Source organism: Aspergillus flavus, chromosome 1, assembly GCF_009017415.1.
Source record: "Aspergillus flavus chromosome 1, complete sequence".
NCBI classification, from domain to species: Eukaryota; Fungi; Ascomycota; class Eurotiomycetes; order Eurotiales; family Aspergillaceae; genus Aspergillus; species Aspergillus flavus.
The window spans coordinates 328,999-346,329 of NC_092406.1; the positions used below are offsets into that span (position 1 = coordinate 328,999).

Genomic DNA, 17,331 nt, shown 5'->3' on the forward strand with positions numbered 1-17,331 from the left:
CCATTACACAGGGGCTCCATCGCCATGCCACCACCATTTCAGTTCCGTGGCAATGACAGGCGGTCACAGAATCACCACCCCAAGCCTGAGTTCACCTTTCGCTATTCGCGACCCCCAACATCCGAGCGTCCGCTCCTCAGATCGAGAAGAGAAACTACGCCAGATCTGTTGGTCGCCCCGGAAAATGGTGATGATAAACCAGCGCTGAAGTTTGCGCCTATTGAGAGCCTCAGCGATAGCGAGGAAGCTGACATGGACGTATCCTCCGACGAGAATGACGACGACGAGCCGCGTCCTCGCAAGAAACGCGCCCTGGAGTCGAACAAATGCAATACACCTGCCTCAGCGCCCACCCCACCTCCCGCTCCCAAGTGGTCCAATCCAGACCCATACACAGTTCTACCACCACCAGACGAGACTCAGTCCAAGAGAGTAGACGTGGTCAAGCTGATCCGTAAGGCCCGGATAGCTGCCAGCGCACAACCAGCGAAAACGGACGCAGTAGCAGACAACGAAGATTTCATTTCGTTAGGTGGTCTGGTTGACGAGGAAGAAAGCAAATACCAGCCTCCACAGGACGCGCCTATGGGGCCAAGGAGCCAAATGCAGGGAAGAGATTCTGCAGTTGGAAGCCGGAAGAGAACGCATGACGATGAATTAAAGGGTGTTTCCAAAAAGACCGGCAAACCTCTCAATAAATATTATTCGGATGGCTCAATCATTGATGAGTGGAGAGTACGCCCGTCTGAGACAGGCGCGCCTTGGTTTAACCATATGACGCCTACATTGCACTTGGGTACAAGGTCGGTCCTAACCAGCTTTACTTAAATAGCTTAGTCCCATACTAATGTATTAGCACAGACTGCACAACGAAATTTTGTCCTTTTATTATTGGGTGAAACCAGTGGAGTACGAACAGATCGTCCGAGCGGACTTGATTGAGCGACTCCAGACTGCATTTCAAAGCAGATATTATGGTGTGCAGCTTCGTGCATTTGGTTCGTTCGCCTCAGGGCTGTACCTTCCAACTGCCGATATAGATCTAGTTCTACTCTCATCCAACTTCATGCGTCATGGTATCAAAACTTTCGGTGAACGAAAGGGCCAGATTTACGCCTTCTCTGCATTCCTCAGGAATTTAGATATTGCCGTACCCGGTTCAATAGAGACGATCGCGCATGCTCGGGTTCCCATCCTGAAGTTTGTGGATAAAATGACTGGCTTGAGAGTGGACCTGTCGTTCGACAATGATAGCGGACTAGTCGCCAACAACACTTTCCAGCAATGGAAGTCTGAATATCCTGCCATGCCCGTTATTGTTTCGGTGATTAAACAGTTTTTGTTGCTTCGAGGGCTGAACGAGGTCCCTTGTGGCGGCTTGGGAGGATTCTCTATCACCTGTCTGGTGACAAGCCTTCTACAGCACCTTCCACACGGTTCTATGTCGCAAAATTTAGGCAGTATTCTCATGGATTTCTTTGAATTTTATGGTCATGAATTTGACTACGAAACCGTTGGCATACGGATGGAGCCACCAGGCTATTTCAACAAGGTAAGTTAAGAGTCCTAAACGTTTAACTGTAAGGTCTCATGGCTCACCTTAGCTTGACAGAGAGTCTACAAAGTTTACCGGGACAATAAGGATGCCCGCCTCTCGATCGAAGATCCAAATAACGCCGACAACGATGTATCCGGAGGAACTCGCGAAATTGCTTTGATTTTCAAATCATTCAGGGATGCATATCGCCTTTTGAAAGAGCGCATGGTCTATACGGCCATGGCAGGAGACCAAAACAACAGCATTTTGGAATCCATCATCGCAGCAAACTATGATGAATACACCGAGCAAAGGTGGCAGCTACGCCAAATCTTCCAGACACATCCCAGATTCGCTCGGTATCAAGCTCCACCCTCGCCTCCTCCACCTCCTCAAAGCCCTCCACCGGCTGATTCGGCTCCTCCGCCATTGCCACCCAACTCTCCACCTCCCTCTCAGGAGCCCAAGGAGAAGATGACCAAGCTGCAAAGGAAACAACAAGCCTCGCGGGAACGTGCCGCTCGTCTGAAGCGATTGCGACCTGACCTGCCTTCCGTTCCGGACTCTATCACCAATGAACAAGCCTTGATTATCGGCGGCTATAAAAGCCAGTCTGACATGGACAAAGATCTCGCTAATCGTGAGAAAGAACTGAAGTAATGAACTGAGACTAATGGCATTCGCAGAGTGTCGAGTTATGTACAATTACCTTCTTCTCTGGGCATGGATTTGTCTAGCCACTTTCTATCCTATCCACATAGGATCACTTCTCTGTCCACCTTTATATCATGGACTTTGTTTTTAACGTCAGATACCCATTGTCATGAGCGTGCGAGATTCGTTGGATGGATCGTTTTTTGTTATCATTACTGAGCAATTCCAAGCTTCTGACAGCGCTACGGCATCGCCTTGTCTCTCTTCAGTTTCCTAACATTTCACAGTCATGACGACGAAAAGTCCCTCCAAACCTCGTTTCTTGCGTAAAGACCGGTTGGTTATCTCTCTCATCCATACTTAGCGCTTCCTTCATTACTCATGTAGCCTCTCTTCTCAACCCCTAGCTAACTGCCTTGCAGGTTTCACGATTACAGTGTCACCGGCTGCAAGCATTCGGATTCTGGTAAATTCTCCAGAAGACCAAGCTTGCTCATTCCTGCCTTGGCAAGCACTAGATGAAGACAGACACAGAAACAGAAATTGATAGTAAAATCAATCAATCCAATTTGGTACAGTGATGGCAGGTTTTCCTGTCGCTGTTCTTTTCCTTTCCACCTCCTTCTCATCAAGGAAGCGCTATATGCGATTGCTTGAAGAGGATGATTTTGGTCTGGACTCGATATCTCACTTCAAGTTCCTTAATCAAATGAGGTAAGATACATAGGTGAGTGTTAATCTACACATCTTTTCGACCATAAAGTAAAAGATGGACTCCTTTTCTGTGTCTCCCACGCTTAGCATTGCTTGAAGAAAATATATATCTAAGTTTGGAGAATTCAGCAAGCGGAACTCATAAGTCTATTTTGATTGGCAAACAACATCACTCATAACAGCCACTCAGTCGTAAAGAAAAATATTTTCAATCATCAATGGGAAAGGATGAAGAAACAAAAAGCCATCTTCCCCGGTCTATTTTTGAGCAAAACATATACAAAAATCTGATATTTACAACGCAACATCCGAAGGAGTTGCATCGACGGGTATCTTCGTATCTACTGCATCCAACGGTGGAGTAATCATCGTTTGACTATCCGTGGTAGCAGAAGCTGCCTTTTCTTGTCCTGCAGCAGTAAGCCCAGCCAGTTCCGTTTTTAAGGCGAGATGCTCGGCAGACAAAGTGTTGACGAAGTCCGTTCCGGGGCTTGGCCAGACGAAGTCCACCCACTCGGAACCGAGGATTGCCTGGATTTCCTGGGCAAGGGATAAGATGCGGTGGCGACGGGATTTTGACCATGCGCGGTCGGTGATGATCCCTTCTGAGGGGGTGAGGATTGTAGGGGCTTGGGGGGCTGAAGGGACGGCGGCTGGGTTTGACTGGCTGTTGCCAATTTCGGCGATTTCTTCGTCGTCTTTGTACTCCAGACCCTCGATGATACTGTGCCAGACTCGGAGCGTCTCGTTCAGTTCGTCTAGGTTGCTCACACCCATCACGCTGACACCAAGTCGCTCGCCGGTTCCCATGTTCACAACGGAGAGGAAGCCCGGATCTGCGTCCGCGGACCGAGCCAGAGGCGGGCCCAGAGCGCCTGCTTTGGCGCCCTCGCGAAGCCATGACTCAAGCGCGAACCGGATGGCAATCACCTCGATCTTCTCGCCCTGAGTATCGGCCCATTCCGCAGCGCGGTGGATGGCGCTTCTTAACCCGTCCGGAGCGGGGTGGAAGTCTCCCATGCTACCAATTGGTACACCAGAGCGGCGCAGCAGACCCATTCCCAACGGGGAGGCGTTGGGAATCACGTCGACACCGGCAGCCACGAGACGGGGCAGGGCTTCGGTGAGCAGCCGGGTATTTTGCAGAGTGAAATTGGCATAAGACATGACGACGTCCAGAGGTTCGCCCGTCTCCTGTAAGACCATTTCCGCAAGATCGCTCAGTACATCAACGGGGTATCCTGATATACCCACGTAGTGAATGGTCCCCTCTGTGTCGCGGATGCGGCGCAGTTCCCGGACGGCCTCCAGCACCTCTTGTGGCGAGACAAATTCGACATCGTGGCAGTAGACTACGTCGAGGTAGTCGGTGTGGAGACGGCGAAGACTGCGCTTAACGCTGTATCGTACCCATTCCGGGGAGTAATCGAAGGAAGAGGACGCGACTCGACCGACTTTTGTGAGCAAGCGGTATGTGTGGCGGGGGAAGTTGGACTGGACGAAATCGGTAGCCAGCGCTCGGCCGAGGAGTTCCTCCGCGGGGCCATAATAGGGGGATGTGTCGAAGGCGCGGACACCACTGGTGAGAGCACGGTGGACCAGTTCTGTAGTCGGGAGGGCGTAGGGATCGGGGTTGTACTGAGAGTTGAATGTCGCAGTGCCCATGACCAGTGGCGGCAAATTCGCCGACAGCGGAAGTGAGGGGCGGCCCATTGTCGCGGTCAAAGAAGAGTGCGGCGAGTGACTCAAACGGAGTTGAGCAGTTGTGGACTATTCTGTGAGCATCAACAGTATGTAAAACCGAGCGAGAGAAGAGGTTAAGGGAGGGGCAATGAGCGTTGATAAGCGATCGGATATCTAGACAGTGGCCGGACTTTTTTGGATTTCTAACCATCGGCGCGGAACCTCCGCTCGGGATGGCGCCATAGTTGAACCCCCATGGGCACCCGGAGATTCATTGTCACAAAGGGAGGGGCTGCAGATGAAAGACCCCAAAGAACTACACGGGGTACAATCCCCACCAAATGAGAGCGGTGCTGTCTGGTTTCCGTGACTTGCTTGTTGAGCCCCTATGGTGGGTGTTCCTGATTATCTCGGCTCAAGGCGGTGATCAACTCTGCAGGATTAACTTTATTTTTGCTTTTTTTCCCTTTCTTTTCCTCGCGGTCCCTTTTGCCCCTCGAACTCTATTGTTTCATTATGTAAGCCCAGGAAGTAACTTAGTTAACTATGTTAACTATTCCTGCTCGAGACTTATTCTAAGAGGAAATTCAACATTAATAGATGGCGGTTGCATTTATACACTTTCATCATCGCCCCCCAGGCTGAGGGCACAGACTAGGGCGTTATAGTACATATAACAACGCTGTCTCTAGAACACAGGAGTGGAGTAGAGGTCATAATCAAAGGGAACACATGGACGATCAAAGATGGATAGACATGGCGAGCACAGAAGATAGTGGTCCGATCCCGCAGATGTCCCCATCATGATCTGATCCACCTGTAGCCCCAGGCCTTCCAACAAATAGTATACACGAAAAGATATAATCCGAGTGAGATAGGCAGGAATGCATCGAATGACAGGGTCGGCTTCGTGGTACGCGGAACGATTCCGACACCCATGTCTTCTCTGCTACTACCTGACCCGGAGTATAAAGAACGGGGAATTAGAAAACAATTCTAGAACTCTCTCCAACCCGGATGTTGGAGTCACCAAAACGCCATGCTATGCTGCAAAAATCGAAAGGGAATAAGTAATAAGTCGATGGAGTTTATAGGTTTCTTTCGATCTCTCGTATATGCTCGATGCGGTCGCCTCATCCGTGGAAGGCGTTCGTTTTAACCGATCCAAGATTTGGAAGGCGTCCCTGGAAGCAGTCGTGAAGTATTCCATCTCCAGACTCCAGCGCCACGGAGTTCACCGGTCAATCTTTTAATCCTTGTAAACCTTGGGCTTCCAGCCTTCGCGTAATTCCTTCTCTTGGGCAGCTTTCCGTTCAGCCTGGCGGAGTTCCATCTCTATCCTTTCCCGCGCACGAAGAATCTTGCTCTGAAGGTAGAAACTGCCCCCCTTCTGTGGGTCATTCAAATCGAACAGCTTCTTGAATCGTTCCATCACATGTTCCAAATTGGTCTCACCACCCTGGGGAGGCTTCACATTAAGAATTTTGCAAGCCTCATCGAGGGTCAAACCGGATGAAGAGAAGCTGCTTCCACCATTGCCCTTGACTGCTTTATACTTGCCGGTAGCGGATGCCTGCTTGTAGGCCTCGGCGAAGGCTCGACCGAAGACTCGGGCGCCCGTAACGACGACCTGGGAAACGAGACGGTGGGCCTGATAGAAACGGGAAACCCCGTTAGTGAGCTGAGCCAACAGCGCGTTGAGGGAAAGCAAACAATCCCATCGTAGATAGACATCGACTTACCATATTGGCTAAATGCGGATTGAATGGTGGTACTTCAGAACCAAGGTAACGGACAAAGAATACAAAGGCAAGGAGTCGCGACAAAAAGCAAATCTGCGATGGCGGTGAGATACACGCAAGGCAGGCAACGGTTGCGTTTCTGGCGGTCCGGGGAAGGTCAAGAAAGGTTGGATGGCGATGGAAACAGACGGAGGTTTGAAGCCGCAATGGCCGTGGAAAAATTTCGGCGGCGGTATTGCCTCCGTACCTGGTACCGCCATCGGGTTCGGGACCAACGACGGCTGTAATTTTCCATGACTGGTTGGGGCGACTTCGGTACGATCTCTTATTTACAGCTGTACGGAGTATGTAAGTCTGTATGTACAGTATATACATCCATTAGTTGGTTACTGTAAACTCCGTACCTTGGCCCGGTTGGTCGGCTGTTTCTACGTATAGAGTGAGCACGAGATCAGTGCTCACGGACAGGGATCGCTAAAAGACAACATTTTATTTCCTTTCTAAGTATATAGAACTATATATATTTTCAACCCCAGGAAATCAATAATAATTAGGCTCTCTTTGGTTTTTGTGTTTCTTTTTCGTTTCCCCCCCCCTCTTCTCGCAACTACTCCCATATTTAGTAAGATGGAAGATTTGCTGACACCTTACTTTTGGCATGGACTCCATTGTCACATGTCCCGAGACCCAGCGAAAAGCTTCAACAATTTCCTTCCGCGGGACTTTCTGCAGTCTTGTTCCCCCGCAGACGATCTCTTTGCCTAGTATTCTGGGTTGACCGTCGGTTCCTGACATCTTCGACTAGACCGGGGTTGCTCGTGATCTCCAACCCTTTTCTTTTGTCTTTCTATCCTCCTTTCTTTTCCTTTTCTTTCTTCTTTCTCCCCCTGTATGCGTGCTCACCGCCCGCAATGAGCCAACTGGTTGCATATGACGTCTCTGTTGGATGGCAGCTCTCGGTATGTGATCTCGTTTTGTGTGCCTGAGTCCACAACTCCAGCTTCACCCCATCCCATCAACTAAACACTTATTCCCTGCTATCTCCCCCACATTTTTTTCTCCGCGTGAGGAGGGAGGTGTTCTTCAGAGCACTTCTGCATAGATGCTGATGGCATGGCAGACGATATTCCGTGGATAGATTCCATGGCCCCATCAACTTCGGCGCAGGACCATGCTGATTCTCAGCCCCCGACGGTCGCTGCTTTCTCTCCTACTACCATCTCCGGCTCGTCGCTGGCATCCCGACAGCGCTCTAGCATTATCGTACATCGCAAATCTCCTCTCCTGGTCGCGACTCCTCCACCGATCACTCGGGCCTTAGCCTACTCCCACCCCTTTATCTTACCATTGAACAAGTTAGTGGGCTTATTGACATGGACCACCGACGATGCATGGCAAAGTTTCCTCCTGGTATCGATCTTCTGGACGATCGTCCTCTATGGTGATGCCATCATTCTGTGGGCCGGTCCGCCCCTCGTGGTGGTCGGTCTCATTCTAGGCATGTACTGGAGACGCTACTCCCCCTTATCGACCAGATCCATATCCGGAGAGAAACCAGGCCATCAGAGAGCTCCCTCGGAGAGCTCCCTACGCCATCATGACAGCCTCGATGAGATTGTTGAAACGATGAGAGCCTTCACGACTCGCTGTAACATGCTCCTGGAACCATTCCTGGAACTTACGGATTTCTTGTCCACCCAAAGGACGGCTACATCCGCGACCACCAGGCCAGCCCTGACCACACTCTTCTTCCGAATCCTCTTTGTAACACCTATCTGGATTGCCCTGACTTTGCCTCCGTTGCATCTCATCACCACGCGTCGTGTTATCTTGATCATCGGCACCATTATCCTCACCTACCACTCCCGACCAGCGAGGGTATCCCGCGTTATACTATGGAGGTCACTAACCGTCCGCCGGATTTGCTCGTTGATCACCGGTCTATCGTTCTCGTTGAACGTGGATAAGACGCCGTCGACTCGGACACAAAGCCATGGCCATGCTGCTAGCGTTGCAACTCGTCGGCGGGGAGAATCATCCGGTGTGCGCTTTACCTTCATCTTATATGAGAATCAACGGCGCTGGCTCGGAATTGGCTGGACCTACTCGCTGTTCCCATCCGAACGTGCTGCATGGACTGATGAGCACCTCAACAATGTGCCATCAAAGGATGAATTTGAGCTACCCGAAGTACAAAGCGGGAATGCCAAATGGCGCTGGGTAGAAGGGAGTGAGTGGCGCATCGATGGTGCCGATGATGCGAGCGCCAAAGATGGCGGGGGCTGGATTTACTATGACAATAAGGTGAGCTTTCCATAACATCGTTTTCCGGCGTAGGTGATACCATTTTCTAACCGTTGAAATCTCATAGTGGAATGACGGCCGTCGAGGCCAAGATGGTTGGGATCGATACACTCGTCGAAGAAAGTGGTGCCGCGATGCTGAACTCGTTGAGGTCTCATCAACCGCCGATTTGACATCGGCGGAGGCAACGTCCGGCTTAACCCAGGCGCTGGAGAAGGAGAGGGAGAAGAGAAGGGGATCCGGAACCCTTGACGCTTCAACAGTCGATGCTGATTCCGAGAGTCTCGCCGGGTCCACCTCCAAAGCACGGAGACGACGCTGGTTTGGGAATTCGAAGACTGTAAGCGACAAAACCAGCAGCATCTCCTCCTCCTCCACACTACCAGCCTCCAACAATAACTCGTCCGTAGATCTCGGAAGAATAACCTCTGCCCCTAGTTCCAGCCGCCCCGGCAAAATCGCCTCCAGGCCGATTAGCATTCCATCCTCACAGAAGCTGTCGTCCAGCTACTCCAGTGGCAGCGGCAGTTTAGGTCGAGAAGGAAGCATCCATGGCAGTGCAGCCCATAGCGATAAGAGTGCACGAGACAAAGAGATTGCACACTCGCAAGACCGCTTGGATCGCTGGGGTTCACGCGCTGCAGGAGGCATTGAGAGGGCAGAACGGGAGATGGGGTTAGGTGACGAAGTGAATATGGGATTAAGTTAGAAAATTGAGAATGATGTCGCGAACCGTTGAGCAGGTTTGTGATTTTTTGACAGGGTATCGACATTGGCTTCGCCCGTGTCTTTTCATCGGTTACACAAACCAATTCTTGTTTATACCCTTTATCTCATTCCATATATTAATTTTTATATAGCCACAAAAATTGACCACGGCTAAAGAAGCAACAAGTGAGCATGCCAATGTATAATTGACCTGCCTATGTTCACGTACTCAATCTGTCATAGATCTAAATACCCATACAGTATAGTATACCCACTGTACAAAATGTCCTGTAACTCCATGCTAATATTATACATCAAACAACCTTTTAGCTCAACAAACCTCATGCAAGAATCAAGTCCCACTTCAATTGCTCCAATACATCCAACCAATGCATCTTCTCCCCATTCCAGAGGATATGTAATAATTCCTTAGCCCGCTTCGTATTGCCAATCCCAAAATTACTTTCCAATTTGCTCAGCGACAGAATAACCAGCTCCCTTGCCGCAGGGCTCTCGCTCTCACAGCCCGCTATGAAAAGCGGAAACGTAAGGGCTGAGTACTCGCAGTTTTCATCCAGAGGGAAAGACTGAATTCGGTCCAGACAACGGCGTAAGGCGACTTGCTTTGTCCGGGAGATGAATGAGGACCACAGTGACGGTAGGTTTCGGGCCACGATACCTCGACTCATTCGTTCTAGGGTCGAATGGAGGTAGATGTACGCTGCGTCGCGGAAGCATTCAGCCACCATGCGCAGGCGGACAAGACTTGCGTCTGTGGCTCCTTTTGGAATTATGTATGGGGTTGAGGTGTGTGTCCAATTTCGGAGTGATGAGTCTCTGTTGAATGTCAACTATTTGGTCTTGCTTATCCGGTCTTGGTATTCGGGATTACATACATTGTGTGGATTTCCAACCCTAGAGCAACGGGGTCGTGACTAAGTAAGGGTAGGTCGGCAATTCGCGGGCAGAGTCTGATGATGTCTTCTGTGTATCCGATATATATGTCGAGTTTTCTGAGGCTTAGAGCTTCTTCGCCAGGGATGTAGTTCGTGATTTGCTTACGGTTAGTAACTCTCGCCACGTTGTGCGCATACATGAACCTATGAGTGTTGATTAGCTGTGCGTCGTAAGTAATTGAGACGACTACATACAGTCCCCATAGAAACTCAGCTGTGTCTTGATCGAACGTGGAGAATCCGCCGCGAGAAACTACTAGTTTCTCCAATGCGCTCAGGTGCACTGCCCATTGCTTTACACTGCCCCGAACAATTTCGTACTTGCAAAGAAGCGCCACTGCTAGAATTGAGTCTGTGGGGAACCCTTCAACAGGAGCCTTGGAAAGAGCTGAGCGGAGGCCACTCATTGTGCGCACGTAATAGTTTGCTGCTGCGTTCTGCGCACTCAAATTACCACAAGAGCGATTTGCTAAGTGCATTGCAGACACAGCACATAGCGCCTTCATCAAGAGTGGTGATGATAACGCATAAGGAATGATTAACGATCGTAGAGGGTTTTCATCACTTTCCAGGTTAGCCAGCAGCTTGGAACCCTGCTCCATATGGTACTGGAGATAGTGCATTTCGAGATTCGATAGATGGCTGAGAGATCCACATTGTTTGGGTACAAGAACAGCACAGTTCTCAGAGTGGGTAACATCGAGTGCTAAATCGTCGTTTCCATGAGAGTCATTATCTTCATCTTGTGGGGTGCATATCTCAATTGCGCCGTATTCTGATGGAGTCGAAGGAACAGTAGTATAGCCTGAGAATACGGTTGAATTGGGCGAGAGCTGTTCTACTGGTGCCGCGGGGGAGCTGGCAGATAGCGAAGGCGACGGGCTAACTCGTCGTCGCTTTGGTGGCAGAACTTGCTGAAAGATCTCTGCGGATGGTTTGAGTGGCTCTGCCCACATTGAGCCATAGCCTTCGCAGGTTAGCCCAAGTCTAACACAACTACGACAGCTACGTCAAGTGGTCAGCGCCATTACGTCCATTGAAGCACCGGGAAAAATCACCTAGGTTTAGCTTCATCGCACCGCTTGCGACGTTTCTTGCAAGTCAAACAGCCGGATCGAGTCCATTTTGAGCCCTCTCTTCTGGCACGTTTTCTCGTTGTGCTCTGAACGGGGTTTCTTCCGGAGACATTAGCTGCAGTATCAAGTTGATTCATAGTCGAGGAATATGTATGGCATTGCGTAACAATCTTATCGACACCCTTAGTATGAGGCAAGTCGCTCTGGTTATCACTGATAAGGGCGGGGATGCAGGTTGTGACTTGAATCTCCAAACCCCGATGTCGCCCCTCGTTTTATCAGGAGAATAACTTGTCTTAAGCAATTACGATGTTAGTACTTCGAAGACCCTCAAAGAACGATATTGTGAGCAATCAGAACGATTTCCGCCGATGTAAAAGTAATCGCCCACGGGTCACGGGGGGAGGAGACTCAGAGTCTAGTCCTGAAGGGGAAGGAGATACGCCTTGTTATCAGGGCGGTTATGTAAGAATTTCCTGACATTACCCGCATTTCCATACCGTGCGGGTATTGAAGGATACTATTACATACCGCCACGATCCAAATGTAGATCCTCCTTGCTCCAATGAGAATATCATCTCTCCAAGATCAGTGGGGATTTAATACTTTCGGTAAGTTTCAGCATGGTTTGTATACAGTTACACCGTCCACTTCTTGCGACTAGAGCAGGCGATAGGTATCCTTAGTACGAGTCTACTAGTACGGATTCTGCAGATCTTTAAGTAATCATACTGTGTCGATAGTGAGATGTATTTCCGGGGTATGCTCGAGGGCAGCAGATTAGAGCATCCCCACAAGTGACAGCGACCTTACCCAATGCGGCATGTCCATGCGCAATGTGGAACGCTTTCTCGATATGCTTCCTCGACCACTATCTATACCCTTAACCGCCATGATGGTGGCCAACTCCAATATCATTGACTTATATAAAGAGCTTCTCTCCCTCTCCCTGTAAATGCTACTCCATCTTCTACTTCAAACCTTTCTAACATTTACCCCCTAAGACATTCGTTGTCTATCCTTGACCACCTCTCGCACTTCTCCTCTCACAGATATATATATACCCTTCCGTAACCCTTGCACATCATGTCATTCACATCTCAAGAGACCACATCCACAACTTCGGGGAAACTTCACCCGTTTGACCCCGTACGACCAGAAGAGATTAGACTTGCTGTTCGCATTCTAGAAGCATCATTTCCTGGTGTTCCATTGCGCTACAACCGCATTGATATTCACGAGCCCATTAAGCAAGATGTCATTCCCTATATTGAGGCAGAACGGCTAGGAAAGCCTCTCCCACCCAGACCAGCACGACTTTTGTATTCCTACTTCAGCCGTGTCGACACAGGTGTCTGCATCAAAGCCTTGATGAATGCTGATACAAAGTCTCTCATCTACGCAAAAGAGTTCCCAGAGGGAGTGCAGGTGCGTTTATCCTCATGACGATCTCTCCTAGCCAGTCTTCACTAACAGTAGCAACAGCCACCAATGGATGTTGATGAAATTGCTGGTATCGAAGAGCACTGCATGCAACACCCAGCAGTACTCGCAGAAATTGAGAAGCTCAAGCTGCCCCCTGGCATGACAGTCTGCAATGACCCATGGATGTACGGAACTGACGACCCCAACGAGAAACGGCGACTCTTCCAATGCTTCATGTATATTGTAGAGGTAGACCACCCTGAGAACAACCATTACTCTCTACCTTGCAAGTTCTCTCCTGTCTTTGATGCCCGCACAAAGGAATTAGTCCGTATGGATTATCTTCCCGGTGGCGCAGATCATCAGACAGTCGAGACTCAGCCGTGGGTACCCGTCAAAGCAGTTCAGTATGCCCCGGAACTTCTAGACGAACCACTCCGGACGGATCTCAAGCCATACATTGTTCAGCAGCCTCAGGGTGCTTCCTTCTCGGTTGATGGCAACTCCGTTTACTGGCAGAAATGGCGCTTCAGGGTCGGATTCAATAACCGGGAGGGTCTCGTTCTCCACAACATCACATATGACAAGCGCAACGTCTTCTACCGTCTGAACGTCTCAGAAATGACCGTGCCTTATGGCGGTGAGCATCCCCGCATATCTCTGAAATACAGCAATGCTAACATAACCCATCTAGACCCCCGAGCTCCCTACCACCGCAAGCAGGCCTTTGACGTGGGCGACGTCGGCTTCGGCCTCAACGCCAACCAACTCTCCCTAGGCTGCGACTGTCTAGGCCATATTAAATATTTTGACGGATACAGATCCGACTCGAAGGGTAACCCCGTTCTGTTGAAGAATATAATCTGCATGCACGAACAAGACAACGGCCTGCAATACAAGCACACAAACTACCGCTCAAACGCAGCAACCGTCAAGCGCAACCGCCAGCTCGTCCTCCAGATGATCTGCACCGTCGCAAACTACGAATACATCTTCGCCTATATCTTCGACCAGGCCGGAAACGTCGAGCTTGAGGTTCGTGCAACAGGTATTCTGTCCACCGTTCCCTTCGACAACCTGAACGGCGAGACCGTCCCCTGGGGTACCAACGTCGGCCCTGGCGTCATGGCCCCCTACCATCAACACATGTTCTCCCTCCGTATCGACCCCGCAATCGACGGCTTCAATAACACCGTCTACTACGAAGATAGCGTGCCGCTTCCCGAGGACGAGAATAACCCTTACCTGGTCGGCTATACCACGGAACAGACCGTGATCCGCAAGTCCAGCTCCGCAAACACAGACGTTAACCGTCACCGCGTCTTTAAGATCCGTAACGACAACGTCATCAACCCCATCACCTACAAGCCCGTCTCATACAAACTCATGGCAGCGCCTAGCCAAATGCTTCTGCTCCCGAAGCACGCAGTGGGACACCAGCGGGCCGAATTCGCCAGCAAGCCGATCTGGGTCACGAAGTACCAGGACAATGAACTATTCGCCGCGGGCGAGTTCACGAACCAGAGCAAGAAGGCCGATGGTGTCGAGACCTGGGTCCAGAGAAACGACGATACAGAGAATGAGGACGTGGTCCTTTGGCACAGTAAGTCCTTCCTACTGCTAAGACAATGATTACAAGGTGAAACGGAAACTAACGTACTTCCCTTAGCTTTCGGTCTCACTCATAACCCTCGTATTGAGGATTTCCCTGTCATGCCCATGGAACGTATTAGTGTTATGCTTCGGCCGGATGGCTTCTTTACCAAGAACCCGGCTCTGGATGTGCCACCTTCGTCTCAGGCATTCAATAAGTCGACTCTTCACCCCGAGCCAGCGCCGGCTGCGGCATGCTGCTCTGGTGTTGGAGGCAGCAAGGCAAAACTTTACAAGCGTGTTGACTGAGTGAGATGCTTGGTGGGTTCTGTTGGTGTAAATGTGACCTCTTTTTGTATATAGTTTAAGTATTATGACATGGACGAATTGTGAAATATAAAATACATCCCTCACTTTGATTCGAGCATATCTAAAAGCTAGAGATTACCATAATATAACAGTATCCAGTACAACAACCAGGAATCAGCCCGTATACGCATCATTTCTATTCTCATTAATACATGTCTCCTGTGACTTACAACCTGCTTGCCCCACGCGGGGCCGAAGGTATACAAATCAAGATGGTTATAAACATACATAACAGCTATCAATGAAAACATACGTCCCTTCTTTCCCTTCCTGGGGATATGTTTCCTTAACTCTTTTCTTCCGGTAGTGGGACTAAAAACACATTTTTCATTAACCCTTTCAAAGGTATTTCCTCCGTTGCTCCATGAATCATGTCATTGGATCCAATAGGCTCGAGGACATAGTTCGTCCATGCATACAACGGACAGGGAAGTAAGTGTAAACTACAACCGGTGACCAGTACTCACATGCCAGGGTCAAACTTATGCCTTGGGAGTGACGTGAGCACTAGGCACGGCGCCGTGACCGACAGAGTCGATAGCAGCCTGACGGGCACCCTTAAGGCCGTACTGAGTGTTGATACCCTCGATACGGTGGGTGGAGTTGATGTTCTTGACAAGAGTGAGCTGCCAGCAGGTGGCACCACCCTGACGGGAGGTGATGGTCGAAGAAGCAAGGAAGTATTCCCAGATCTAACAGACGGTTGTTAGTTGTCTCTACTTCAACGTAGTAGTGCATTCGCATGAGGGACTTACTCTGAACCATCTCTTGCCATACTTGGCCTCAACCTTCTCACGGTTGCCCATCCAGTTACGGTACCAGCGCCAGAGAGTAGCAGAGTAGTGGACACCAATGGTGTCTACAGCCTTGATCTCAAAACCAGCGGCCTCCAGACGGTCGACAACAAATCCAAGAGGGGTGCTAGCGTCGGCACCAGGGAAGATATACTTGTTCATGAAGAGACCCCAGATGAGATCCTCGTACTGCCAGGACTTACGGAGACCAGCAATCTGGAGGAAGAAAACACCGTCGTCGTCCAGCATATCATAAACCTGAGATAAGAAAGTAGTGAAGTGACGCACACCGACATGCTCAGCCATCTCCAGGCAAGTGATCTTCTTGTAGCCGCCGTCAACGCGAGGAGCGTCACGGTAGTCCAAGCACATAATACGGCTCTGGGAGTCCTCAATACCGGCCTTACGAAGGCCATTGTTACCCCAGGCAGTCTGGTTACGACCAAGAGTGATACCGGTAACCTGGGCGCCATAGTGGACGGAAGCATACTTGGCCAGAGTACCCCAGCCACAGCCAAGATCGAGGACGGTGTCTCCGGGCTTCAGGCCAATCTTCTCACAAACCACAGCCAGCTTGTTGTCCTGCAGCTCCTCTAGGGTCTCCTCCCGATCGGGATCACTAATAACACCGGAGGTGTAGATCATGCGTGGGCCCAAGAACCAAGCGTAGAAATCATCACCACGGTCATAATGATCACGGACCTGCTCCTCATCTGTGGAAGATCCATAGGTTAGAAAGGCGATTTCGCGTGCATGATTTTCTGAGGTTTTGATGGCGGTAACATACCTTGGGAGCGGGTGTGCATCAGCATCTCGGGGATGAAACCGAAGAGGAAGTGCTTGAAAAGGCCCATGGTGAAGCGGAAGTTGGCCCAATCGTGGCGGAACTCGAGGCACTCCAAGGCGTCACCCTTGAAGTCTACCTCACCGTTGAAGTACTTCTCGTAGAAAACCTCCATGGGAATCTTGCTCTTTCCACGGTAGGCAGCACGGTCATGCTCGCTGTGGAAGTGCAGGTAGTGTTCGACGGGGCGGCCAGCATACTTGGCCTTTTCGGTCTTGCGGGGGGAGATGGATGAAGCGACGGACCAGAAAGCCATCAAAATAGGGATAGTGGTGAAGATTGCGAAGAAGATGGTGGTGTAGAAACCACCACCGACCTGGCGGGCCAGATACCATGGGATGAGCAGAAGCAAAGAGAAGAGGAGGATGTTGGAGAAGCTATCACTGCCCGGAGAATCCGCTGGGACGGGGGCATTTTTGATGGCCGGGTACTGTGAGGTCAACAATTAGCGCGAGCTGTACACCACTGGTGCTCGCAGTTGAAGCGTAACACGCCATGCGTTTTCTATCTAGGGTTCGGACTTACCGACGTTGTCCTCACACCACAGGGCTCAGCGGGAGTAGTGCAGGAGGCAGGGGGAGTTTCAATGAACTCGAACTCCTCAGGGGACTGAGGATGGATCTTCGTCTCAGCCATGACGAATTGACTGAAGCGGAGGAGAGGGGAGGTACTGGGGGGAGGGGAGGATGAGGAAGGAAAGAGAAAAGATGAGGGAGCGTGTCAGAAGATGTTGACTTGAGGCGGCCGGGGGGGCTTTCGTTTCCGTTTGGTTAGTTTGCCTTGCTTGTATTTGCGGTGGGCGCCGAGGAAAGGAAACTGGACGATCAATTTGATCGAACCCACCACCAGGGACCCAGAATTCGCCCTTGAATTGCGTTCTAATATTTCTCGTCTCTAAAGACCTCAATTGGATTCATCTTCTACCGTTTTTA

At 50.3% G+C, this 17,331-nt stretch overlaps 7 protein-coding genes across 7 annotated transcripts; 3 read left to right on the plus strand and 4 right to left on the minus strand.

The window, feature by feature from the left end:
- Nucleotides 1–24: 24 nt before the first annotated feature.
- On the plus strand, nucleotides 25–3,009 carry F9C07_2248677 (topoisomerase family protein TRF4; the record flags this gene model as incomplete). The annotated part of the gene is made up of 4 exons (XM_071510047.1): nucleotides 25–127; nucleotides 203–803; nucleotides 862–1,552; nucleotides 1,613–3,009. The coding sequence occupies 4 exons, from the start codon at nucleotides 25–27 to the stop codon at nucleotides 2,195–2,197; spliced, it is 1,980 nt and encodes a 659-aa protein (XP_071365416.1). The 3' UTR covers nucleotides 2,198–3,009.
- Nucleotides 3,010–3,199: 190 nt separating this feature from the next.
- F9C07_124 (putative oxidoreductase) lies at nucleotides 3,200–4,618 on the minus strand (the record flags this gene model as incomplete). The annotated part of the gene is made up of 1 exon (XM_041284427.1): nucleotides 3,200–4,618. The coding sequence occupies one exon, from the start codon at nucleotides 4,616–4,618 to the stop codon at nucleotides 3,200–3,202; it is 1,419 nt and encodes a 472-aa protein (XP_041141719.1).
- Nucleotides 4,619–5,837: 1,219 nt separating this feature from the next.
- On the minus strand, nucleotides 5,838–6,333 carry F9C07_125 (Pam16-domain-containing protein; the record flags this gene model as incomplete). Its single annotated transcript, XM_071507843.1, has 2 exons — nucleotides 5,838–6,239; nucleotides 6,331–6,333. 2 exons carry the CDS (start codon nucleotides 6,331–6,333, stop codon nucleotides 5,838–5,840), a joined length of 405 nt encoding a protein of 134 aa, XP_071365417.1.
- Nucleotides 6,334–6,816: 483 nt separating this feature from the next.
- On the plus strand, nucleotides 6,817–9,756 carry F9C07_1003787 (integral peroxisomal membrane protein). Its single transcript, XM_041289054.2, has 5 exons — nucleotides 6,817–7,289; nucleotides 7,451–8,634; nucleotides 8,702–9,377; nucleotides 9,495–9,602; nucleotides 9,673–9,756. Exons 1-3 carry the CDS (start codon nucleotides 7,277–7,279, stop codon nucleotides 9,341–9,343), a joined length of 1,839 nt encoding a protein of 612 aa, XP_041141717.2. The 5' UTR covers nucleotides 6,817–7,276; the 3' UTR covers nucleotides 9,344–9,377; nucleotides 9,495–9,602; nucleotides 9,673–9,756.
- F9C07_2248691 (C6 transcription factor) lies at nucleotides 8,879–11,973 on the minus strand. The gene is made up of 4 exons (XM_071510048.1): nucleotides 11,357–11,973; nucleotides 10,494–11,303; nucleotides 10,239–10,442; nucleotides 8,879–10,179 (listed from the first exon to the last, which is right to left on the minus strand). Exons 1-4 carry the CDS (start codon nucleotides 11,509–11,511, stop codon nucleotides 9,684–9,686), a joined length of 1,665 nt encoding a protein of 554 aa, XP_071365418.1. The 5' UTR covers nucleotides 11,512–11,973; the 3' UTR covers nucleotides 8,879–9,683.
- Nucleotides 11,974–12,460: 487 nt separating this feature from the next.
- F9C07_128 (putative copper amine oxidase) lies at nucleotides 12,461–14,701 on the plus strand (the record flags this gene model as incomplete). The annotated part of the gene is made up of 4 exons (XM_071507896.1): nucleotides 12,461–12,802; nucleotides 12,854–13,439; nucleotides 13,494–14,402; nucleotides 14,469–14,701. The coding sequence occupies 4 exons, from the start codon at nucleotides 12,461–12,463 to the stop codon at nucleotides 14,699–14,701; spliced, it is 2,070 nt and encodes a 689-aa protein (XP_071365419.1).
- A 196-nt stretch (nucleotides 14,702–14,897) lies between these two features.
- On the minus strand, nucleotides 14,898–17,063 carry F9C07_129 (cyclopropane fatty acid synthase). Its single transcript, XM_041289067.2, has 4 exons — nucleotides 16,925–17,063; nucleotides 16,343–16,829; nucleotides 15,517–16,268; nucleotides 14,898–15,453 (listed from the first exon to the last, which is right to left on the minus strand). Exons 1-4 carry the CDS (start codon nucleotides 17,033–17,035, stop codon nucleotides 15,244–15,246), a joined length of 1,560 nt encoding a protein of 519 aa, XP_041141714.1. The 5' UTR covers nucleotides 17,036–17,063; the 3' UTR covers nucleotides 14,898–15,243.
- Between the last annotated feature and the right edge of the window lie 268 nt (nucleotides 17,064–17,331).